The sequence below is a fragment of the Neopsephotus bourkii genome, unplaced genomic scaffold (assembly GCF_033783945.1).
Source record: "Neopsephotus bourkii isolate Nb327-2 ecotype Australia unplaced genomic scaffold, CSIRO-AGI_Nbou_v1 NB_1736, whole genome shotgun sequence".
NCBI classification, from domain to species: Eukaryota; Metazoa; Chordata; class Aves; order Psittaciformes; family Psittacidae; genus Neopsephotus; species Neopsephotus bourkii.
In genome coordinates, this window is record NW_026902210.1 from 60,989 (window position 1) to 86,925 (window position 25,937).

Sequence of the window (25,937 nt, forward strand, 5' to 3'; positions counted from 1 at the left end):
AACCCATTACCCCTTGTTCTATCACTACAGTCCCTAATGAGGAGTCCCTCCCCTGCATCCTTGTGGGCCACCCTCAGATACTGGATGACTGCTATGAGGTCTCCCACGCAGCCTCTCTTCTCCAGGCTGAACAGCCCCAACGTTCTCAGCTTGTCTGCCTATGGGAGGTGCTCCAGCCCCCAATCATCCTCTGAAAGCTTCAAGAACTGCTATGTAAAGTTCCAGACTTTGTTGGAAACCAAATTTCTGTTTTCGATTGAGAAAGTACTAATAAAATTGATGAGACTTGAATATAGAAAACAGGCATTCATTTGGTGTACATACATCTTCCTCCCAATAGTAGAGCATCAAGGTAGAAGGAATACACAGCGGTGCTTCTGATTCCTGTGTGCAGGTGTGCTTTGCTTTTTTGTGCTGCTGACTGCCGTTGTCAAATTACTCTTCTAAGTAGGTTAAATAGGGTTTTTTGGGGGCTTTAAGTGTTAGTTATGTAAAGAGCTTGGATAATATTGTTGTGTGACCAAATAACTCTTCCCTAAAGGCAAAAATATTGACATGACAAAACCATATTTAAAGAATGACTGTCTGGCCCTTCCTCCCTTTAAACATCAGTTGATGTCCAAGTGGATGAAATGTAAATTTGTTCCACTGCTTTTTAGAAATTGCATAACTTGCATGTGCATCAGTCTGCCAGCTGCATGCAGGAAGGGGAAGTGGACTTCATGGATGTGTAAGACATTGTATAGGTTTCAGATTTAAAACTGCATGTTATGGTTGTTTAAATTTGTTTCTTTAAATCATGTGGATAATTGTTACCAATGTAGTTTCATAAAACTAGCATTTTACTTTAGAGTTTGTTAACTTTTTTCCTGACGTTTCAATGTGTTTTGTGCCTAGAATTACCACTTTTAGCTCAAGCAAAAGATGGTTTTATGACAACCAAGTGCACTGGTAGTTACTCTTATATTTAAGAAAAGGAAAGATGCATGAATTAACATTTACCCAGTTTTGGTTTTTAATACGTTTAATTTGTCAAAAGGTAAACCATACATGATCTAGTTATGAATTAAATTTTCTAATATTAACATAGATTCATAGAATAGTAAGGGTTGGAAAAGACCTTAAGATCATCTGGTACCAACCCCCCTGCCATGGGCAGGGACATCTCACACTAAACCACCAAGGCTTCGTCCAACCTGGTCTTGAACACTGCCAGGGATGAAGCATTCACAACCTCCCTGGGCAACCCATTCCAGTGCCTCACCACCCTAACAGGAAAGAATTTCCTCCATATATCCAATCTAAACTTCTTCTGTTTAAGTTTTAACCCGTTACCCCTTGTCCTATCACTACAGTCCCTAATGAAGAGTCCCTCTCCGGCATCCCTATAGGCTCCCTTCAGATACTGGAAGGCTGCTATGAGGTCTCCACTCAGCCTTCTCTTCTCCAGGCTGAACAGACCCAATTTTCTCAGCCTGTCTTCATACGGGAGGTGCTCCAGTCCCCTGATCATCCTTGTGGCCCACCTCTGGACTTGTTCCAACAGTTCCATGTCCTTTTTATGTTGAGAATACCAGAACTCCACACAGTACTCCAAGTGGGGTCTCACGAGAGCAGAGTAGAGGGGCAGGATCACCTCCTTGGACCTGCTGGTCACGCTCCTTTTGATGCAGCCCAGAATCCGGTTGGCTTTCTGGGCTGTGAGCGCACACTGCCAGCTCATGTTCATTTTCTCATCGACCAGCACCCCTGAGTCCTTCTCCGCAGGGATGCTCTGAATCTCTTCTTTGCCCAACCTGTAGCTGTGCGTGGGATTGCTCCAACCCAGGTGTAGGACCTTGCACTTACCATGGTTAAACTTCATGAGGTTGGCATCAGCCCACCTCACAAGCGTGTTGAGATGCCTCTGGATGGCATTCCTTCCCTCCAACTTATCAACCGAACCACACAGCTTGGTGTCATCGGCAAACTTGCTCAGGGCGCACTCATCCCACTGTCCATGTCAGCGACGAAGATGTTAAACAAGACCAGTCCCAACACCGATCCCTGAGGGATACCGCTCGTTACTGGTTTCCAGCTGGACATTGGGCCATTGACCACAACTCTTTGTGTGCGGCCATCTAGCCAGTTCTTTATCCATCGAGTGGTCTACCTATCAAACTGATGTTTCTCCAATTTAGATACAAGGATGTCGTGTGGGACAATGTCGAACGCTTTACACAAGTCCAGGTAGATGACTTCAGCTGCTCTACCCCCGTCCATCAGTTCCATAGCCCCATCATAGAAGGCCACCAAATTGATCAGGCAGGATTTCCCCTTAGTGAAGCCATGCTGGCTGTCACCAACCACCTTGTTGTTTTTCATGTGCCTTAGCATGCCTTCCAGGAGAACCTGCTCCAAGATTTTGCCAGGCACAGAGGTGAGACTGACTGGTCTGTAGTTACCTGGGTCATCCATTTTCCCCTTCTTGAAAATGAAGGTTATATTTCCCTTTTTTTCCAGTCATCAGCAACTTCACCTGACTGCCATGATTTTTCAAATATGATTGCCAGTGCCTTAGCAACTTCATTCGCTAGCTCCTTCAGGACCCACGGATCTATTTCATCAACTCCCATGGACTTGTGTATGTTCAGGTTCTTAAGATGGTCTCGAACCAGATCCTCTCCTACAGTGGGCCTAGGGTCTTCATTCTCACAGTCCTTTCGTCTACCTTCCAAGACTTGGGTGGTGCGGTCAGAGCACATTTTCATTCACTGAACCTCTTAATTTTAATAAAACTCACTACCAGATTCTGTAATAGAAAAACTAAACTTAAAAACAGTTTTTGTATTTCTGTAAACTAGGTGTATCTTAGTACAATTAGTAATTTGGCTTTGATTAAAATCAGTATCAGAAACATACCTATCACATACCATAGCTTTGCTGTAGAAATCCTGTAGAGAGAGATTCAGAGGTCTAAAAGTATTAAAGATATGTTCCTGATAATTGTACTGGAGGACAGATAGATGCCTGTATTGTTTTCTGATTTTTGAAGAGAATGATAAAGTTTGTAATTAAATTCTACTCTTTGACTCCTAAGCCTTTGTACTAGTTGTGCATTTATATTATGCATCTGCAAGTGCAATAAAAGTCAACTAATATTTTAATATGACATCTACTTTTTCATCAGCTCCTGGGCTACAGCAAAAAGCCAGTAAACCTACAGATGTTCATTGGCACAGCAGATGATCGGTACTTAAGACCTCATGCATTTTACCAGGTGCACCGAATCACTGGAAAAACAGTTGTAACAGCTAGTCAAGAGATAATAATTGCCAGCACAAAAGTTCTGGAAATACCACTTCTTCCTGAAAATGATATGTCATCCAGGTACGTCACAGCGTAACTTAGCTGTGTAGTTGTATGTGCCTTTTTCTTATTTTCTTTTGTGCAGAGGTGAAAGAAAATCTTGTAGAATAGCATATTTTCTGCAAATATGGTTCATGGCTAAGATAGACACATCTATTTAAATGTGTCAGCGTTCAGGTAGTCAGAAGTAGAGGAGGAGACAGACAGGGAAGCTCGGAAGATTGACAGGGAAATAGATGAGCACTTCCGGAATTATTTTTCCTCATACAAATCCATACATACATATGACTCCACTGTGGGTTACTGGCAGTGAAGATTTTCTTTGATTTTACAAAGACATAAAACTTTTTTCTATGAAAATACAGTCATACAGCTTAGTTCTTTCTTTCTTGACTGAATGTGGTGATTTAACTTCTGGTATCATAGTAGGCCTTCTCCTTGTTCTGATTATTTTATTTTTAGCAGTTGCATTATTCTGACTTTTAAGGTCTTGCCAGGTAGAATGTGCTAAATAATAGTTTAATGGTTAGTTATAGCCACAATTAAATAGCTCCATTCTAACTTGGAGGGTCAGGGAACAGAGCAAAGCACAGTTATTTGTTTATATAGCACATTTATTTCTTCTGAAATCAGCCTAAATTTTCCTAGTTGAAGACTTCATGCTAATTCCATTGAAGGCTATGAACCCACGATGATGTGCAAGAGAATACTCCTCCCAAGTTTATCGTATATGTATCACTTGATTAAAGTATGTGTGTCATATGAATAACCAAGAGCTAGGTGGAATGGTAACTGGGATTTGATGACTACACTTTTGTCATCCTCTAGTCCTTCCTAAGGCAGAGCTAAACATAGGTCTCTTGCTCCTTATGATGTTTATTATGTTAAATAACTTACTATAAAGGTTAAACATTGTACAATAACACAATCTTTTAAAGGTTCAAAAAAGCAGAAGCTAGACATATACAAGGCAAAATGTTTCAACATACAACAAACAAAATGTTGCTGCCATTTTTGACACTAGGAGATCTTTTAGTCTCAGACATTTAAAATAACATTTAAAATAGCATAACATGGGGTAAACCAGAATGCTGTTTATTCTTTAACAAAAGAAAGGTTTACAGAATATATTTGGCAGTAGTTTGATTCATTTTCTTCCATTTCTCTTCTGATCCATCTGTCCTCACCTACCTCCAGTATCGATTGTGCTGGTATTTTGAAACTTCGCAATTCAGATATAGAGCTCCGTAAAGGAGAGACAGATATTGGAAGAAAGAATACCAGAGTGCGGCTTGTGTTTCGTGTTCACATCCCACAACCTAGTGGAAAAGTCTTATCCCTGCAGACTGCTTCCATACCTGTTGAATGCTGTAAGATTGCTTTAACTGTACAGAATTTGTACTCATGTTTTCTGCATGTGTTAGTAGTATTGTCATTCTGACAATATTTATTGCCAGATTTATATATAACAAGTGTGTGTAAAAAGCATTGTGTGTAAAGAGCTAAATTACCAAAAATGAATACAGCTTTATAGAAAGATGGGACTTGCCAAGTGGCAGTCTGAAGGTTTGGAGGAAAACCAATTTTATAGGCTTTAAACCTAATACTGCAGTCATGCAGCTAGCAGCTTCAGTGGTTCCTGAATCTGAGCAGAGGCAGATGATGTATCTCTGTGAAATAAAAACTAATTTCAGGAATAACTAATACCATTTCATTTAAAAGAGTCTATACCATTACTTGTCTTCATACAGTATTATCTAATGCACAGCTTAACTTCTAGAGAGTTCATTTGTTAAATGCTGGCACTGAAGAATCAAAACATGACCTTAAACAAGCTGAATTTCTCCCAGAATTAATTTTCTCTAGAAAATAGTAAAATAATTTTTAAACTAATATTCTTAAAATAAGTATAAAATTTGCTGTAACAGTAGAGACTGTTGGGATTCATGGCTTCTTAGTGTTTATTTTCTATATTTATAAAATTTCAACATAATTTTAAAACAAAAAATAATACAAAAAATATTATTTTTATATGTAAATAGATGGTCAGTTTGGTTTCATACCAATTCTTCAAGATAGGATCATAAAAGACATGTCACTATGATTAAAGTTGAGAATAATACTTTTTCCCTTAATTGTGGTGTTTTTTTAAAGCTCAGCGATCTGCTCAAGAACTCCCTCAGATTGAGAAGTACAGCATCAACAGTTGCTCAGTAAACGGAGGCCACAAAATGGTGGTGACAGGATCCAATTTTCTTCCAGAATCCAAAATTATATTTTGTGAAAAAGGGCAAGGTAAGTGCTATCTTAGTTTTTGCTTCAAAAAAAAGCCAAAACTACAAGCCGGAGCTTGATTTTAGGAAGTAGGGATGGTTTTTTAAAGTAAAACAAAAATAGTCATAAGGAGTAATCTGAAACTCCAGGTTGAGCATTGAACTACGTGCTGGTTGACAATTATTAATGAAGTAGTACTTGAGATTCAAGAAGACAATTACAGGCTAACTAACTTGGAATTGTGTTTATTTCAAAGATGTTGTTGACGTATCTTACTGGGTATTTTGTCATAAAAAAAAGAAAGAGAAAAATTCTAAAAGGAAATGTACTATTTGGCATTGATGTTACATCTGATTTAATCATTGTACAGGAGCTGACTTATTCCTAAACTAATGCAATAAACATTAGTTAGAAAACACTACTGATTTTTTCCCCCCCATATATTTGCATAATATTTTTTGTAGAAGTTACTCTTCAGGGCTGCAATTTTTAACAAGTCTCAAGATCTGGCTCAGATTTGGGGTGCAGTGTATCCTTCAGCTGTGTCTATGTCCAATTTGTAAACAGGCAAGTGTGCATCTAGGTAAAATACTGGCAGTAAGCAGTGGTATGAACAGTAGTAACCTCTTGTACATGTGTTAAACATCAGTGAGTTTGACACCTGTCAATTACTTAATTGCCAGGAAATCAGAAATGTTATAGTTAGTTTGCTACATGATTCTAATTCTCTAGAATCCAAGTTCAGTCTTCTAGGCAGCACGTGGTCATGGGTGAGAACTGCAGTAGGCTTACACGTGTATATTAGAACAGTAGAGTTCACAATTATATTTCAGGCACATAGTTCAGTTGTACTAAAGACACCATGTGTCCTTCATGCAGAGAAATTGGTAGGAAAAATTAACTGCTTCATACTGACCTCATGAAATAAACCAATATTGCATTTTTCAGTCTAACATATAGGACATAGACTCTCCAAGTAAGCAAGAAACTTGCAGATTTTTGATGAATATTTCTAGAACATCTTTCTTTAAATGCAAGTACAGGTTTGAAAGCTGCTTTTTTTCCCTAAACCCATGTTCTTTTCTCTCTTCTATCACTTTTATAATGATGCAACTCCATAAACTAGAGAATTTACCACCAAAAAAAACCCCATTGCATACTTTTACTACAACCAGATATAATGAATATTTTGCAAGTTTTCTTATTTTTTGTTTTGTATTATACACACACTTAGGTACATACATACATATTACTCAAAGATCTTCAGTTACTCATCATTCCTTCCTGCTTATGCAGGTCTTCTGGATATGCATCTTGATCTTCATATTTCTTACTTAGACTAAAATGCATGAAAATTAGTTGAAAATTTAAGAGTAACTGTCTTAATACTTATTTAATATAGAGAACATAAAATTTGAACAACCTAAATTGTCATTTGCTGTGACTTGAATACTTGTTTTGAACTTTTGGGAAAACAGTAGCAAAAGTCAATCATTAAAAACAGAAGTTGGCAACCAAGTCCAATTCTTCTATGCTGTTTCCTTAAATATTTAAGTATAAGAGCTGGATCTTTTTTAATTAGCAAATACAAGGTAACTGGAGGTTTTATGTAATAATGTATTTGGACACACAACTTGAACGCCTTTTGAAGAAGTACTGCTGCTAGACAACAGGTTCCCTGATAACTTGTACAAAAATCAGTAACAAAGAGCACTGCGAGTTACATTCAGGCTAAGGGCTTATGTAAGGTCAGAGCAGAAAGAGGGTCACTGGGCAATTTACTTCCCTCACACCTCACAACACAGACTGCTTGCCTTGTGTTTGAACCACAAGGCCTTTCAGGTCAGGGGAGGGTGTTTGTTTTGCACGTATAACTTGTGCATATGTGCATGAAGGTCTGTGTTCTCTCTTACATGGTGACTTGGCTTGGAAGTCATCAGCATGTGTGTTGGATAATCACAGGTGTTAGCAATTTAGCTACCTTTCAAAAAGGTTTTTAGAAAAATGGGATAAAAAAAATCCCTCTGTACACTTACAGTGCACACTGGCTCCTTTGGAATTGACTCTAACTGAATGTAACCAGCAGCTTTTGTTCAAATGCAAATCCTGTGCAACAGTCAACTTGTGGATATTGTAGGAACTTCTAAAGCATCTCTATACTTTGCACTTTGTTTACAGGACCTCTGTCAGTTGAATGGCCTCTTTATGACTGGAAATAAATGCAGTTTTGTATTAATTATTTAAGTATTTTTAAGATTAAGTATTTAAGCGTTTTAGAAAATGCTTTTTGCTTGAATTGCTTGTAAATTTCTCTCAACAGATGGACGACCTCAATGGGAGGTAGAAGGGAAAATAATTAGGGAAAAGTGTCAAGGGGTGAGAAACAATTTTTCTTACTTTAGGAAGCTTTCTGTATTAAAATAAGAAACTAGACATCTTCATTGTTGTTCTGAAATTTAGGCTTCATTTAGTGAAGTAGATTATTGGCTGTTTCAGATAGACAACTGGAGACTTCCAAATTGGCTTAATACTATAAAGTAGATATTAAGATGATGCTTTGAAGCAACTGGAAATATCGTGCTTGTTGTGAATGCAGTGAAAAAAGAAATTGAAAAAAAGAAAACTGAAGATAATTTTGCTAAGATGACAATTTCCAGTGCATTAAAATTTTTCTCAAAAGCTAAATTATACAAGATGCAGTTCTTTGACTGCTAGAAGGGTTTTTTTATGCTCTGGCAGATAAAACATCCTTTAGATGATGTGTCTGTTTAATTAAAAGTATTACTTTCAGGACACTTGTGTTTAAAAGAAGGAAAAAGTCTCCAAATAAAAGTTTGCTTATAGTACTGTTTTACTGTTTAATGCATGTAAACTTGCAGTTTACCAATTTCAAAATATCAGTGCTCTAGTTTTGCAATAAGTGCTTTAGTTTTTTTGTAATTAATAGCAGTTTCATTTGCATTTAAAACTCTTGTTTCATACAGGCAAACATCATACTTGAAGTTCCTCCATACCATAACAAAGCCATTACAGCCGCAGTTCAGGTGCAGTTTTATCTCTGCAATGGCAAGAGGAAAAAAAGCCAGTCTCAACGTTTTACTTACACACCAGGTATTAAATAAAAAATTTAAAAGTTGCATTTTAATTTGTGCTTCAAAGTAGACATTTGAATGTAATTCAAATTTGTACCTGACAGGTAGGTAAGATTAGCTTTAAACTGTTTGTAAAACAACTTACTTAAGCTTGTCTAATTGAAAAGCTGAATTCAGAGCAATAAGCTACAGTGCTATGATTACAGCCAGGTATTTCTTTGTTAATGTGTTTTACAGAACAATTTGCATTCTACTTCTCTTTGAGAATGATGATGAATCTCAGAAGCTGCTCTTTAAGTAACACTAGTGATGACATGGGGAATAGTGAGATCTTAGAAGAACAGGTTTTATGTATTTTTCCCCCCTTCAAATGTCAGAACCCCCCAACACAGGTTTAGATACAAGGAAGACTTAAAAAAAATAATAAAGAAAAAGTCTGCTCCTTTGCCTGCCACTTACATTCTTTTCAGAAATTCATACCTCTTCAGAGTAGTTGGAGTTCACAAGGTCCCAGTGATGGGGCTAAACCCTGTAGTATTGCTTGGAGGATGTGCAGTCGGATATCTGAAGGGGTCTTTCAAGACAGATACAAATATTAATATAAACTTCTTGAAGCTAATGTTTGTGCTGGCAAAGCCAACTTCCATTAGTTTACACAATTTAAAATAGTTTTGCTCACTTGTGCTCTAAAATTACCTACTTACCTTCATGTGTAATTCAAGCAATGTTAGCGAGGTATCTGATACACTAAGTATACATTAATTGTGTTATCAGATTTATGGGGTCTTTTTCAACCATTCTTAAGAATATTGCCTTCTAAGATAGTTACAAGATACATCTTAAAACTATATTTTTGTTTGAGAAATCCATATTTAAATTATTTAAACGATGGAATTAAGTAATGACACTGCTTAAATAAGAAGCAAATTTAATTATAACTGCAGCTATTATTGCACAGACATTTTAAAATCCATTTTATCTATAAATATATATCACAGTTCATTTAACAGTGTATTTTAGAAAGTAGTAATTAGGAGTTTTGTTAGCATTTTTCTGCTATTTGTACTTAAAATCAGTATCTCTTCATGAGCATACCAGTAGCTTAAAAAATAAATGCTGTAAGTGTGTCAGTTTCTAACTGTATTATAAGAACAGTTGCTGCCATCATTGAAATTGGGGGATATGCTGAAAGAGCTGCTGTAATTAAAACAACACACACAACTCGAGCTAGTTTGTAACTAACTGTGTTGCCAAAGTTCAGCAGTCACCTTGCTCAGAGGCTGAGAAAAGTTTGAAGCCTGGTAGCAATATCTGTATATTTATCACAGGGTAAAAATGGGTTGGGTTTATAATGCAGTATTTTACTTTTTGTAGTTATAATGAAGCAAGAGCACAGGGATGAGGTGGATTTATCTGCCATTCCGTCTTTGGCCCTGCATCACACAAGCAATGTCCAGGGCCTGCATTCTATCCAAACTCAATTGCCTTCATCAGAGCAAGGGCATTCTCACAACAATTTACTGTCTACATCACCCAGGAGCCTCTTGTGTCCCGTTCAACCACCATACACAGCCATGGTGACCTCAGCAGTATCCCACCTGCCACATATGCAAGGCAGAAACCTTAGTCCAAGTGAAGAGTGTCATGTTTTGCCTCCTGCTGTGGTTCAGTCTTTTCAGGTAACATCGGCACCCCCTGTGAGGCCTTCTTACCAGCCTATGCAGTCTAATGAAGCATACAATGGACAGTCTGGTCTTCCTATGAACTCTGCCTCCAGCCAAGGATTCAATGCTATTTCATTTCAGCAATACACAGCTGTACCTCATTTGATAAATCTTAGCTGCCAAGCCCGACCACCCATGCAGTTTCATTCTGCAAGCCCAGGTTCTGTGTCAACACCAAGTACAGCAGGACACCTGCTAGCACACCCAGCTCATTCAGGACAGTCATCTTCTCACCTGCCATGGATGGGATATCACTGCCCAAGCACTGGGCAGGGCTCCATCCCATCTGCAATGAGTCAGTCCCTTGGTCAGTCTTCTCCCCAGCTGCAGCAGGTCTCATATAATTCTACAAATTCAGCATCGGCTTCATTCCCATCCCCAACAGCTTCCCACCTTTTGGTCTTCTCACCGCTGTCTGGACATTCTTCATCTCAGCTCCAACCTATGCCTTACCAGTCTCCTAGCTTGTCTCCCCCACCAACCACTGTAAGTCACTCGAGACAGCATTCCTCCCAAGCCCACAGTCCAGTGCTGGGCAGTCTGAATGCAGTGTCATCCCTGGTGCACCAGTCCACATGCATTTCATCTCCATTCTCGCCAGATGGGGCAGGTATTGATATTAAACCAGAACCTGAAGATCAAGAACTAAATTTTCAAACAATAGGACTACAAGACATCACACTAGATGATGGTAAGTGAATATAGTATTTTAATACCAGGATATAATCTACGTTAAGCTACAGAGTGGGTGTGGGAGAGTTGTTTTGTTTTATTTTGTTTAGACCACACTTCTCTTCATAGCAGTAAATTTGTGTTATCAAAATGGAGTTATATTTTTGTGTTCAAAGCAACAAGTTGTTTAAAACTGCTGTAAATTTGTAGTTACACAGTTCAAGTACTTTAGTCTAATTTGTCCATAGACTTTTTTTTTTCTTTTTTTTTTTTTGGGGGGGGATGTTGGGTTGTTTGTGGGTTTTTTTTGTTGTTTCTTTTTTTTTTTCATAAAACAGGATTTGAGGATTAACTCCAACACATTGACACCTTATGTATAGGAATTAATTTGAAGCTTTTTCTGATGTTCTTGTTGGTAGGTTTCAGTGAGAGTCATCGTGATATATCTTAAGTTGCAATAAATGTAGTTTGGAGTTCTGTTTCTTGGAGGGGTCCCAGTTGGAAAGGGCAGGCTCGTTTTTGAAAATATTTCACAGACGTTTTGGCACTGTCTTAGTCTCTTCATGGGCATTTTGTAATTCTGCTGTCATCATTCAGCACCTCTAATCACAATAGCGGTTTGCTTTTTCCTTACCATTTTAGCCTTTTGAGCAATTCACTTGTTTAATACCAACAGAACAAGGACATTCTAGTGCTAAAGGCCAGGCTGTAAAGCTCTCTATTTCAAATACTTAGACAGTGTTCAATTACCAAACATGTCCAACCAAGTGAAAAAAAAAAAAACAAACAACAAACCAAGAGATCAGATCCTAAATGTCAGACTGTTTGAGGCATAGATGCAAAGCAATTTAAAGAGAGTGTCATGTTAATAGGACTGGAAGAACAGAAGGCCTTAAAAGGTGTATAAAAGCTGTTTGGTGTTGATGATGGGAATCTTTTTCACAATAGCTTTAAATGTTGTGTTTTGTTGGGATTTTTTTGTGTCACATTAGAACCTACCTTTTTCTCATCTTTCTTCTCTTCACGCTTTTCACCACATAAGCAGAAGTGTTTGGCATTTATGAGCATCTTGGCAGTTAGTTCGTAGTGGTTCAAAAATTAAAATCAGTGGACAGGAAAATAAAGCATATCCCCCCCCAGCACAAATACTAGTTGCTTTTAGTAACTATTCCCATTGCTTAACACTGTGAAATGACCAAGTTGTTTCTGTGCTGGCAAACACATGGAATCATGGGAAAATCTGCAAGAGACAAATTTAGAGCATGGTTGCTTCCTAATAGATTAGAGAAGTATAACCAATACACGAGTCACATGGCCACAGTTTCATTGGTTTCTTTTTGTAAATAACACTTGCTATGGAAGTTAATAGTTTGATCACCAGCTATTGGACCTTCTTTAAACTTCCTATATGGAAAACTGAACAGGGTTTTAAACACTGAACTTAGCAGCTGGCAGCAGCAATGTGTTTGCAAGTGTAGAGATTACCTTCAGTTGGGTTTCGCAGTACACCCACTCAGTAACTACTTTGGGGATTGGGTTTGGTTGGGTTTCTTCATTTCTAATCTGCAAATAGAAATCAGATGTCTGCCAAAGAAAATATATGGACCCACTTAGAGATCAGTATGATCAGACAAAAGCCATTTATTGCAAAGCCTTAACTTCTTATATACTATTTCTTACATGCATTTACAGTGACTTGGCATATTATGATTGGATACGTATCTTGAAGACCCTTAGTGACTAACACACAATTGGTTAAGCACAGGTGTGAGAACTTGACCTCGAAAGCTTGCCAACAGTCCACAGTTCTCGTAACTCAGTGAATTTCAGCTTCTTCTTACCTTGCTTGCTTAAGCTTCCTCTGACCTCTCATGGCCTTGCTGTATCTTTCAGGATTATTCAGAGTTTATGTACCAATTATCTATTGTCCTGTGAGAACACTGTCTCCACAAATGTCTAATCTGAAACCTGCTATTCCAAAAATCTTGAAGGGCAGAGTGCAAAGAAACAAGCTGCTCAGTTCTCTCAACATGAGTAACTTCTGCTTAATCAGCTTTAAATAAAAACCATGTTTGGGCAGGAACACTTTATTACAATGTCTCTAATGATTACTGTGCTTTTAAAAATAATTTCAAAATTTTTCTTCTGTTTGTAATCAAATTTTAGTGTCTGTACAAATAGAGCTAGACACAAATAGCAAATCAGTTACTCTGCATTAATGGTATAACAATTAAGGAAAAAACCTGAACATAGTTGCATACATTAACGAGTGTTGATACAGTATGTTCTCCCAGCTAATATGTCAAACCTGAAGCTGTATTTTGTTGGAAAGTAGGTTTTTATAGTTTAGCAATTAAGGCAAATAAACCTCTTAAAATACTAAGGCAAAACCCGTTGAGAACTGTATAAATCATGTCCGGATTGCTGTCCTTAAACATTTAAGTCGGTAGTCTTAAAAAAAGAAACAACTGAAAAATAAACCCAAACAAACAAAAAGACAACACACTAAAACCCAAACAACCCTGCCAGCATAAATAATCTTCTTTCTTTTAACAAAATTTGAGTGTAGTATAGAAGTGCTACCTCATGCTAAAATTAGTCCTGGAACTGCAAAGTTCTGTAGGCTTGATGGAGTAGTATTTAAAATTCTTTAAAAAAATACCCCAACACATTCTGGATAGTAGTTACCTAATCCCTTTAAGCAAGACTCCTAAAAGTGAATCTTACTGCTTCTTCTTAGATCATTCAGGCTTTTTTTTCTTCAAAACCCCCACATCCACTGCTTAATACAGAACTACAAAGCTGCTTCATACTTTAGTGCTCAAGGCAAGAGCAACTGGATTAGTCTTGATCTAGCATCTTCCAGAAGGTGTATCACATCTGGATTCACCACTTACAGCTTCTCTGCAGAGCCAGGCACGCTTGCCAGTGACCAGCATGGTGTAACTTTTTGTGTTGCTTTACCCATCATCAGTCAGAGTGAAAAGGAATTACATCATTTAAAGACAGATCCTCTGCCTGGGTGTCTGCACAAAGTACGCATTTTACCTTTTTTCTTTTTTTTTCTCCTCTGATGAAGTTTAGGTGGTTCTTTGTTTTCTTGTTCTTCAACAGGATCTGGTTGATGTCTTTAGGCTTTTCTCATCTCCGCCTTGAATTTGATCTTTCGTTTGGCTTCCCTTCTTTCCATACTTGCTTCCTACAGGAAACACTTCCTAATTCATTTGAAGAAACAAGGGATCAAAATGCATGAGGGCACCTAGATATTAAATTTAAATGATATTAGAAAAAAACATTTAAAATATAACACAATTTTAAAGTAATTTGTACCGTATGCTACTACTTAAAAGGTGTTCTTAAAAACAGTACTTCTTTCTTCTTAGGTCTTTTCAGTAGTAAGTCTGCACAAGCAGGTAAACTTTTGGACTGGATCTAAAACTTAATCTCTTGTGGTTTGCAGTTTAGGAGTAAGTTTACCTTGGATTTCATGACTTTCTACAGTGATGAGATTTCTAACAGGCACAACTGTATTTAACCATTTTTAAGGTGTTATTTTAGGCTTTATTCAGCAAATCAGGATGACCTTCTACTAATCCTCTTACATTTTGTTATTCGTTGTATCTCCATTATATAAAGCTGGTGATCAACAAATCATGTGGATTTACTATAAATCATAACTAGAAATCCTCTAACAGTTTTGTGTACGTGGAGCAATAAGCTGCCTTGTCAGACGCATTCCATGTAGAATTCTAAGCCATTTGTATTCATTCATTTTAGTAGTTCTATGATAACTCTCTAGTTGATGAATTCTCTTGCTGGGAAGTTCAGCGTTTATCCTGATCTTTGCTAGAGAATTTGTGCGTCTTCACAGATAGCTTTTTACTGTAGCTTCAGCTTAACTTGTGGAGCCTCACAAGAGTAACTAGTAAGAAAGCATCGGAGAATGACTGTATCCTGATTTTCTCTATACTTAAAACTTACGCATTAACAAGTCATTCTTAATGAAGGCAGCATCCTGCCAAACAGCATTGAAGGTCTACAGAAGCACAAAAAATATTGAATGCTAAAGTCTAGCTTAGTATGGAGGAGAGCAGCTCAAACATCTGTCTTCTTGTCAGTGCAACTCCAACTTGAGATGTTTGTCTGCAACTCCAGTTTTTGGTTTTAGGTGTCTCATAAGCACAGAACAAAATGTTACATCTTGTAGCATGCCTGGCAGGATTTGTGTGACAAGAACTCTAGCTTATGTTTTACGCAGAACCCTCAGAATATTCCTGTTGATAACAGGCATTTCCAAAATTATACTAGTATAAATTCTTTAGTAAGGTTGTGTTCAAACTCCTCCTTTCTTAGTATTCTGTATATTAAATATATATTGTCAAGCAGTATGGAGATAGCAATAAAAAGCAGTGTGGAATTCTAATTCTCCTCATAAGCATATGACGACAAGTCAGAACCTGAAATGTATTGGAAGAGAATGGGAATTTACTTTTAGAAATGGGTGGGTGTTATGAATGAAACAGAAAGATCCAGACTGAGCAGTAGATTAAAAGGAAAAGGTTGGAACAGTGAGGAAATGTGAAGAGGATGTTATCCATATGGGCTGTCAGCGGTCATGTCTTCTAGTGGGTTCATTCACTGTGTTCATAAAATGTGTGCCAGCAAGGCACCTGGTGAGAAGACCATGTAGAGACTGCTGATGTGTAAAGAACTCAGATAAATCCTCAGTCATCTATGACCTGCTAACGTATTCCTATTCCTTCCTATTGCCCCGAGAGCCACAGAACACCTTGTAACAGATTCAAAGTAAGCTCAACTAGTTGTACCACTGCAAAAAGATTCCCATTTAAGACTTAGAAGAGTAGAAACTTACTCTGTGAATGCAGGTGGCATGTCTACATCATGGTGCAGACATTCACAATAGTAGAGGAACTGGAAGGTGTTAGGCATGCCCTGGTGACACCAGCTAAAGTACACTTAAATGCTTTCACACTATTTTCTGCTGCGCAGCATGTCCTCCAGCTCCAAGGTTCACGCTTTATACTTACTATGTTAGACTTGTTTATTTTCTTGCATGAGAGAAAAGGGTAAATGTATGCCACTGAGATGAGGTGGTTCACTATGATACATAAATTCAGAGTGTGATGACATAACCATGACATGAACAGGGATGTTTGTTACTGAACCAAATAACTGCAGAGCTTGTGCTGTGACTCTGCGGGCACATTCAGTCTGTTTATGTAGCTATAAACATTATATGCACAGGAAAACTATACTCCTCCTAACATTTCAAACAGCCCTTTTTATCTGTTAATGAAATAATTAAAAAAACGTACTTCTTACTAAAGTTGGCATTGAACCTGAAATTACTTGAAGAAACCCTGTCTTATGGCTTGGGATGGTAACTTGCAAGGCACCCCACCACATCCTCGATAGCTTGCCGTTGCAAACAGCCTGCCGTACAACTGGTTTTGATCACCAACAGAATGAGCTGTCTGCTCCACAGCAGAGAGCACCGAGGGTTAATTATAGCCTGGCAGCACCTTTTGGTTGGTTTGTTGTTTTTTTTTTTAGGGAAAGTTGACACTGGTTGCTGGTCATGTGGAGTCAAAACCAGGCTACATATACTGCACTAACCCCTCTGATGTAGCTGCAGGGATTCTTTCCATGAATGCGGCTGATTGATGGAGTTCCACCTGGAGATGACAAAGGCCTGTCCCCAAGGAAGTGTGCACTGCAGTCTAGCCATGATGTTCTTTGAGGTTTACTGATCCTCATTACCTGTAGGTACAGCAATTCACTCACCTGTCCTATAAATTACACAAACTCCTGGGTGGATGCAGCAAATGCTGTGAAACCTAGACAGTTGATATGATCTGCTATTGATGGCTTGGCTTCGCGAGCGAAGATTTGGGAAGGGCTTTAACCACACTTACTACAAGCACCATGACCAAGGGCATGTGGGATATGCAAATCTGGTTGGAAAAAAAAGGTGCTTAGGCAATCGGGAAGTGTCCAACCAGGACTGTCATCTCCTGCACAATCTCGGGCTACCCATGCGCTGGTCCACCTGCATACAAGGTTGGATCTGCAGCTTCCCATGCACCTTGTCACCTACCGTTTCAACCCTCGCCTGTCCATGCAGACAAGTGAGAGTAAGCCCTTCCAGCCTGCGCAATGGATTTTTTAGATGAGGCACAGTTTGCACAGAACTGGCCTCACCCTTTACACCTGAGGTTTAACTGCCTAACTAGCTAGGATGGTGACAGCAAAGTCCACAGGTCATAGGTTTTGTGAGAGTGTCCTTCTCTTTGATGGAAGACTATACAAGGCTAGATGAGCTCCATCAGCCCAGATTTGAAGATGGGAGTTTTCCTTTTCCTATGAGGAAGGCCTGTCTTTGCTAACGAAGATTCAGGAAGGGCTTTAACCCACACATTCTGAACAAGACTGTCATTTCCTGGGTCAATCTCGAGCGACTGATGATGCAACAGCACAGCATCAAGCGTCTAGGTGGGATTCTGACTTAGAGGAGTTCGGTCATAAGCCCGTAGATTGTAGCCTTGTGCCAGTGGCTCCTCAGCCAAGCACATGCACCAGGGGTCTGAACCTGCGGATCTGCTATACAATTATATCAAACGTCTCTTTGCAAAGTATATTAAAATCCCCACTCTGCTTAAACCACAGCACCACTGCAAACAACCATGAATTCTAGAATATTTTTGGGATCCACTTTTCTTAAACCAGTACATCTTCTAGGCCTAGTCTCATTGCCCACACATCCTGCTTCAGTTCAGTAGCAGTAAGGGATAGACAGGCTAAACTTTTAACCAAGTAGTGCTACAAAAATGAAGTTTCTTGACTTCTGTAGGAAGAGATCCTTTGAACCAAAGCTGGTACATATAATTGAGGGTTTAAAGTTTTTCTTAACCTTTCTTTACTTAAGGGAGAAACCAAGACAAAGAGGTGGTTCATAAAAGCATTGATTTTTTTACCAGTTAAATAGATCTACAGGATGTCCATTTGCTTCATTTCTAGTTTAGTGTAATAGTTTTGATTTTAGTGTTATATACTTTGGGTATGAACCGCATTATAGTATTGCTTAAGGAAGTAAAAACCTCTCTCAAATGTTTATGAAATTATGAGGTAGAAAGGTATTTTAATGTACATTTATCCACTACCTTAAGTCCTGCGTGTTGAACAAAATCTTTATGCTATATTGCATGATTTTAAAAGGCTGTTGAATTATTCACCATGTTTCACAAACAACAAATAAATATTAGCTGCCTGAGGCAAGTGAATGCTTAATTCCAGAAGGTGCTGGCTGGAGATGTGCTACACATGGCATGTTTTATCAGGGATTCGTAAGAGCAAAACCTCAGTGCTATCAACAGCTTCATTAGGAGCCCTCTGTGTGCAAAATTAATTAGAAAAACTGCTTCAAATCATATTTCTCTGCTAAAGTGATAGATAATCCTTATCATCTAAGCTATGCGGAGTTTTATGGTGCAGAGGCTGTTGCTTATAAGCGCTAGTTAACTCCACTGTCCTTTCTAGAGGATTTTGGTCAGCGTTTGTTCTCTGCTCCTTTGAAAGCCTGAGATTTAAAGAGGATTACTAGTAAAAGTTAATTTGTTTCATCCCAAGGTAGTTTTCTGCCCATCTTCCTGGATTCATTAGATCTTTATTTAAATGTCACTTTCTTGCTGGTTTTATCATTATTGGTGAGAAAAACATTATTTTCGTACTCTCCTATTATTTGACAATAATTTGTCTTTTATCTACTCCTTTCTTTCAAAATGGCAACGGACATTTTCATTGAAACCCAGATCATACTTTCCACTTCCTCTAACTTTAAGGTTTAAACAAGCATAAGAAGTCATCCAAAGAAGTAATTTGAACTGCTTGAATTTCAGGAGGAAGAATAGACTCTTTCATTCTCCCAGGAGTCACCCCTAAGCAGGGCTTAGAAGTCATGCTGGCAAAGTAAATGTGTGGCTCTATCCAGGAGACACAAATTAGCCAACATTCAGAGTAATTTTGTTAATTGTATTAAAGCTCGATGCACTAAACTTGCAGCTCTCTTTTGGGCAGGGAAAAGCCCCCAAACCCAACCCAGTATACTTTTGCACGCTCTGCACAGTCATGGATCACAACTGAACAAACACACATTTGTTAGTTAAAATAATAAATACACTAGTCTACATTCATTTTTCCTCCAGGAAAAACAGTAGAATCATAGAATAGTTAGGGTTGAAAAGGACTTTAAGATCATCTAGTTCCAACACCCCTGCCATAGGCAGGGACACCTCACACTAAACCATACCACCCAAGGCCTCGTCCAACCTGGCCTTGAACACTGCCAGGGATGGAGCATTCACAACCTCCCTGGGCAACCCATTTCAGTACCTCACCACCCTAACAGGAAAGAATTTCCTCCTTATATCCAATCTAAACTTCACCTGTTTAAGTTTTAACCCGTTACCCCCTGTCCTGTCACTATAGTCCCTAATGAAGAGTCCCTCCCCAGCATCCCTATAGGCTCCCTTCAGATACTGGAAGGCTGCTATGGGGTCTCCATGCAGCCTTCCTGAAGGGAATTCAGTTCTTCACTTCCTCCTTGTTTCTGACTTTTCCTTGGTCTGCCCCAGCCACCTCTACCAAGATCATGCTTAGGTTTCCAACACTTCAGCCTGCATGTGGCCTGACTGATCAGTACCTGGGGCGGAACATGCAGACAGCCTGACAAGTAAAGGGGAAGCTAACACCTGTTTACAGCAGTGGTTTCCTCTGGTGAAAGGCTAGGAAAAATAAAAATAGAGGTGTTATTTACTAGTACTCTTTTGCCTGCCTTGTTCAGTGGAGGTGCTGTCAAATAACATAAGCACTTTTAATTTGACCACAGTAAATAAAGCAGATTGAGAAAATTGTAGGAGGAATGTTCTAAACTAACACACATACTAAAATGAGATATTTGTAGTCTAAAATTCATCATGATACAACTAGGCAGACATCCAAAAATATTAGCTATTACCTTTATGGCTCTGGCTGCTAACTGAAATTAACTAAATATATAAGTGATATTGGTTTTAATAGGCACTCTGATACTTTATAAATACTTGTGTTGACATATGTAGTAGTTGTAAATGAAAATATTTAATGTTAGTGCTATTAAAAGAAAATTGAAAGTCGCTTCCTGGTTGAGTGAACTGTAACATTTTGGTTTAGTCCAGTCAGTAGTTATGTCTGTCTTCTTCTCTGACACAGACAGTTTTATCTCTGACCTGGAATACCAGCCATCAGGTTCAACAGAGAAATGGACTCAACATTCAGCACTCATGTCTAACTCCTATGTGGAAAATCTAGACGGTGAGTCTACTTACTGAAATGTTTGAAATCGGAGCATGAAGGAAAGGAGAAAGTGTTTTATTAGTCTTAACATCTACAAGTGAACAGTGCTATGTAATCACAGAATCACGGAATCCCAAGGGTTGGAAGGGACCTCAGAAGATCATCTAGTCCAACCCCCCTGCAAGAGCAGGGTAACCTAAAATACATCACACAGGAACTTGTCCAGGCGGGCCTTGAATGTCTCCAATGTAGGAGACTCCACAAACCCCTGGGCAACCTGTTCCAGTGCTCTGTCAAAAAAAAAAACAACGTTCCTTCCACAATAAAAAATACTTAAGTATTGCTATAATCGCACATCTGTGTACTCTGAAATAGTTGGAAATTCAGAAGCTGTGAACCAGGTGTTCACTTATTCAGTAAAAATCCCCACTGAAAGCATATGTAGCTGCCACAGAACTTCCTCAGTGCTGTAGGATCTAGTTCAGCAACAGGATATGAAAAATCTGAAGTCAGATATGGGCAAGGCTATAGAGTGGGCAGATCAGTTAACTGTGACAAATATAGAATGCTTCCCCTTTTTCAAAAAGAGGAAGCAATGTTAATTTAAATAGATGGAATGCAGTGGCATACACTGTCAATCCAGATATTTGGGATACAGTCATAAAATAGATTTCTAGTTGAATGTGCACTTCTTAATGGGGAAGAATTGTCTGGATTTATTTTAAGATGCTTTCAGCTTCTTCATGTCACATATAAAGGAGATAATTTTGCACTGTGACTTTTAAATAATGATATTAGAAATTGATGCATGGTATATTGTTCGTGTTTGTGTTTATACTTATTCTTAAGTGTTTTTCACTTAATTATAAACATGCCTAAAATGCTAAATAATACCCACCCTTTTGTTCCCCCTATATATATATAAGCACATATAACACATTTCACTTTCCCCGTAGATTTTTAAAGGGGGATACCTGTAAGTTTACAGTTGATTTGGAATTGTTACCAGGAAAGTGATCAAGCTCTGTGTATAGCCTTAAAACTCTCACACAGTGAGTGTGTAGACTGATATTAAGTTTGCCCATAAACCTAAAATAAATTACAATGCTTTACCAACTTTCAGAAAACTGACCTAGTTCTGCTTTCCTTACATATCAAAATATTACTAGTAAAGCAAGTAGCTACTATTCATAATGCCCTTCCAGGTAACTCCCCCCAGTTTATATACTGAGCATAATACCCCTTTGCCTAGTTTGGGTCAGGTGTCCTGTCTCTGCTTCCTCCCGGCTTCCCCTCCTCCCTGGCAGAGCATGAGACTCAGAAAGTCCTTGGTCGGAGTAAACATTACTTAGCAACAACTAAAAACATTGGTGTTATCAGCATTGTTCCCAGGCTGAAAGCCAAAAACACAGCACTGCACCAGCTACTAAGAAGGAGAAAAATGACTGCTATTGCTGAACCCAGGAAACAAAACGAGTTAACATTTCTACATCTTGAAACAGCAAATCAATTAATAAGATAGCAGTTATGTCTTAGTTTATTTTATCTTTCTTGACTATGTATGTCCTGTGAAACTTATTCTGATACTACAGAGTAACTGTTGAAGAGCAACCCCCCAAATACCATTGCCCTCAAGTGTGGACACATGGGAATGTTAGTAGAATGGTTCTGTACACTGAAGAATGTTTAGCATCAGACAAGCTGACTGTATCAACCAGTATTATGGAATGCTTACAGATTCAGATTTCAGGTTTAAATTAGGAAGAGAATAGGTTTTAAATTACACTGATGAACAGGAGAGCAGCTGTAGCAATCATGTGGGAGGATATCAACCAATCTGCAAATATAGGAAATACACTAATGGAATACTTGAGTCATGCTTTTTAGAATGGGTGTGATGACTGCTTCATGGAGCACTAAATCATAAGAACCCACAAGGGGAAACAACTCTTTATTTGGTCCAAAGGAGCATACAGAAACTTCCTAAGAAAGAAAATTTAAATACTTTAATTTGTTTAGTAGCAGTTTCAGCATTACAGGCTATGATGAATTTCAGAAGAGGAATTACAGAAAAACTTACTTAAGAAAACACAGGTGGTCAAAAGGATATACTTGTGAGAAGTATGAGAACTATTTATGAGGGTTCAGATTAAGCGTACAACTACTCTGCAGTGAGAGAGACTACAAACTGCTTCCGAATGCAGAGGACAGAAGAGAGCATGAAAATTACAAGGTTAAATGTGTTGGGTTAACCTGGCCCACAGATGATAAATCAGGAATTCAGTTAAAATTAGATAAATGAACTTAGAAAGGCTTCTTTACTGATGTTCAAATTTGTGTTGAGGAATTCCTGTCTTGCATCCTGACAAGAAGGAAGTGCGGCAGGAGGGTCAGGAGACCTCCATGGATGGATAAGGAGCTGCTGAAGAAACTTAGAGGGGAGAAAAAGAATGTTATAAAAGGTGGAAGAAAGAACAGGTGGACTGGGAAGAATACAGGGATGTTGTCTGGGAAGCTGGGAACCAGGTCAGGAAAGCTAAGGCCCAGTTAGAATTAAATCTGGCAAGGGATGTAAAAGATTACAGGAAGGGCTTCTATAGGTAAGTAGCAAATAAAAGACAGAATACGGGCAAAGTAGGCCCCCTCTGGAAGCTATCGGGAGAACTGGCTACCCTGAATTTGGAGAAGGCTGAGGTTCTTAATGACTTCTTTGCCTTGGTCATCACTGGCAAATGCTCTGACCACACCATCCAAGTCTTGGGAGGCAGATGTAGTGACTGTGAGAATGAAGACCCTAGGCCCACTGTAGGAGAGGATCTGGTTCAAGACCATCTTAAGAACCTGAACATACACAAGTCCATGGGAGTTGATGAAATGCATCCGTGGGTCCTGAAGGAGCTGGCAAATGAAGTTGCTAAGCCACTCTCCATCATATTTGAAAAATCATGGCAGTCAGGTGAAGTTAGTGATGACTGGAAAAAGGGAAACATAACCCCCATTTTCAGAAAGGGGAAAATGGATGACCCAGGGAACTACAAACCAGTCAGTCTTATCTCTGTGCCTGGCAAAATCATGCAGGAGATTCTCCTGGAAGGTATGCTAAGGCACATGAAAAACAAGGTGGTTGGTGACAGCCAGCATGGCTTCACTAAGGGGAAATCCTGCCTGACCAATTTGGTGGCCTTCTATGATGGGGCTATGGAAATGACGGACGGGGCAGAGCAGTTGAATTCATCTACCTGGACTTGTGCAAAGCGTTTGACACTGTCCCACACGATGTTCTTGTCTCTAAATTGGAGAGATGTCAATTTGATAGATGGGCCACTTGGTGGATAAAGAACTGGCTGAATGGCCGCACATGAAGAGTTGTGGTCAATGGCTCAGTGTCCAGCTAGAGACTGGTAATGAGTGATGTCCCTCAGGGATCAGTGTTGGGAGTGGTCTTGTTCAGCATCTTTATCGCTGACATGGACAGTGGGATTGAGTGCGCCCTCAGGAAGTTTGCCAATGTCACCAAGCTCTGTGGTTCAATTGATACGCTGGAAGGAAGGAATGCCATCCAGAGGGACCTTGATGTGCTTCTGATGTGGGCAGATGCCAGCCTTATGAAGCTTAACCAAGTCCAAGGTCCTACACCTGGGTCGGAGCAATCCCAGGTACAGATGCAGGTTGGTCAAAGAAGAGATTCAGAGCATCCCTGCGGAGAAGGACTTGGGGGTGCTGGTTCCTGAGAAACTGAACATGAGCCAGCTTCAGTGTGCACTCGCAGCCCAGAATGCCAACCATATCCTAGGCTGCATCAAGTGGAGCATGACCAGCAGGTTAAAGGAGGTGATCCTGCCCCTCTGCTCTTGTGAGACCTCACTTAGAGACTTGTGTACAGTTCTGGTGTCCTCAACATATAAAGGACATGGAACTGTTGGAACAAGTCCAGAGGAGAGCCATGAGGATGATAAGGGGACTGGAGCACCTCCCGTATGAATATAGTCTGTTCAACCTGGAGTAGAGAATGCTGCCTGCAGTCTCCTTAGCAGCCTTCTAGTATCTTAAGGGGGCCTATAGGGATGCTGGGGTTGGACTCTTCATTAGGGACTGTAGTGGTAGGACAGGCAGTAATGGGTTCAAACTTAAACAGGGGAAGTTTAGACTGGATATAAGTAAGAAGTTCTTTCCTGTTAGGGTGGTGAGGCACTGGAGTGGGTTGCCCAGGGAAATTGTGAATGCTCCATCCCTGGTGGTTTTCAGGCCAGGTTGGACAGAGCCTTGGATGAGATTGTTTAGTGTGAGGTGTCCCTGCCCATGGTAAGGAGGTTGGAACTAGATGGTCTTAAGGTCCTTTCCAACCATAACTATTCTATGATTCTCTGATTAATCCACCACTTCCCTGGGGAGATTATTCCAGGTGCTGTTTGTTCTCAGTGTGAAAAATTTTCCTCGTGTCCTGTTGGAATTTCTTCAGTATTAACGAACTTCTGCCCATCACCCCTTGTCTTCAGTGTGTGACTTCTTGTTAAAAGGGAGTCTCCATTTGCTTTGTAGCCACCCTTTAAGTGTCAGTAAAACAGTTTCAGAACAAGCAGATCAACAGTGACCATTCCCCTCAGATAGATGACATGCCAGACAGCAGCTCTGAAAGAGTAAGCAACAGTTGAACTGAAATATATAATCTCTTGCTTAAATCTTAGTTGGGGCCAGGGTACTGGGAGTTGGTAAATGTGTGACACTCCTGCTGCTCAGCAATTGAAAGTAGTGAAATAATCCCAATCTGTCTAGAAATCTGTACAGGAAGACCTTGTGATTAAAAAAAATCATTTAGTTAAAGGACCGGAAATTAGTGTAAGTGAAGGACAAAACCCTGCCCTAATTCCATACATACATGGCTAAGCTCTTTGAACTTTTCTCATTTAAAGCTGTCTTAAATTTAAAATGCACAATTCCATGAAAGCTTGCTCCATAGTGTTAAAAACAGTCTTACAAGGGTGAATAAATTATAAGAATATTTAGAAAGCCAGCAGAAATAAATAAATGCTACTATATAGACCTGTTACATGCCCACATCTTGTCCCTGATGTCCCAGAAGCATTAGATGTGTTGTGGGGTGCTTAGAAGTCTGGATTGCAAATTGCAAGTTTTAAGAGAGAAATCTTCATGACCAGTCTGACTGTTCATGCAGCAAACAGCTGGAGCAGCTCTGTCCCAAGCGAGCCTTCAGTGACCAAGAGGCAAAGCCCTTGGCTTTGAGGATGAGGAGAGAAGGGGAAGCCTCCAAGGGGCTGTGGCCCAGCTTTCTGTCAAGCTCAGTAGCTTGGCTGTTGTGTGTGTGGGTCAGTAGGGACTTTAAAAAGCAAACAGAACACTATGTACAATCAAAACAGTGGGAACAATCCAAGCAGAATTGGTGGTTGCTCTAATTTTACAAGCCTGATAGCAGGTCCAGAAGTCAGAGCTGGTTATCTTTACTCTGTTTTTCTGCTGG

At 39.3% G+C, this 25,937-nt stretch overlaps 1 protein-coding gene across 1 annotated transcript in view; it reads left to right on the forward strand.

Annotated features, from left to right (window-relative positions):
• LOC133224884 (nuclear factor of activated T-cells, cytoplasmic 3-like) overlaps positions 1-20,459 on the forward strand; it is a 78,757-nt gene extending 58,298 nt beyond the window's left edge. Inside the window, exons 4-11 of the mRNA XM_061376773.1 lie at positions 3,170-3,369; positions 4,546-4,718; positions 5,503-5,643; positions 7,943-7,998; positions 8,607-8,733; positions 10,089-10,393; positions 11,040-11,129; positions 20,378-20,459. Of these exons, the coding sequence (XP_061232757.1) occupies positions 3,170-3,369; positions 4,546-4,718; positions 5,503-5,643; positions 7,943-7,998; positions 8,607-8,733; positions 10,089-10,393; positions 11,040-11,087 (1,050 nt within the window). The 3' untranslated portion in view covers positions 11,088-11,129; positions 20,378-20,459. The remainder of the gene's footprint in view (positions 1-3,169; positions 3,370-4,545; positions 4,719-5,502; positions 5,644-7,942; positions 7,999-8,606; positions 8,734-10,088; positions 10,394-11,039; positions 11,130-20,377) is intronic.
• Positions 20,460-25,937: the final 5,478 nt, after the last annotated feature.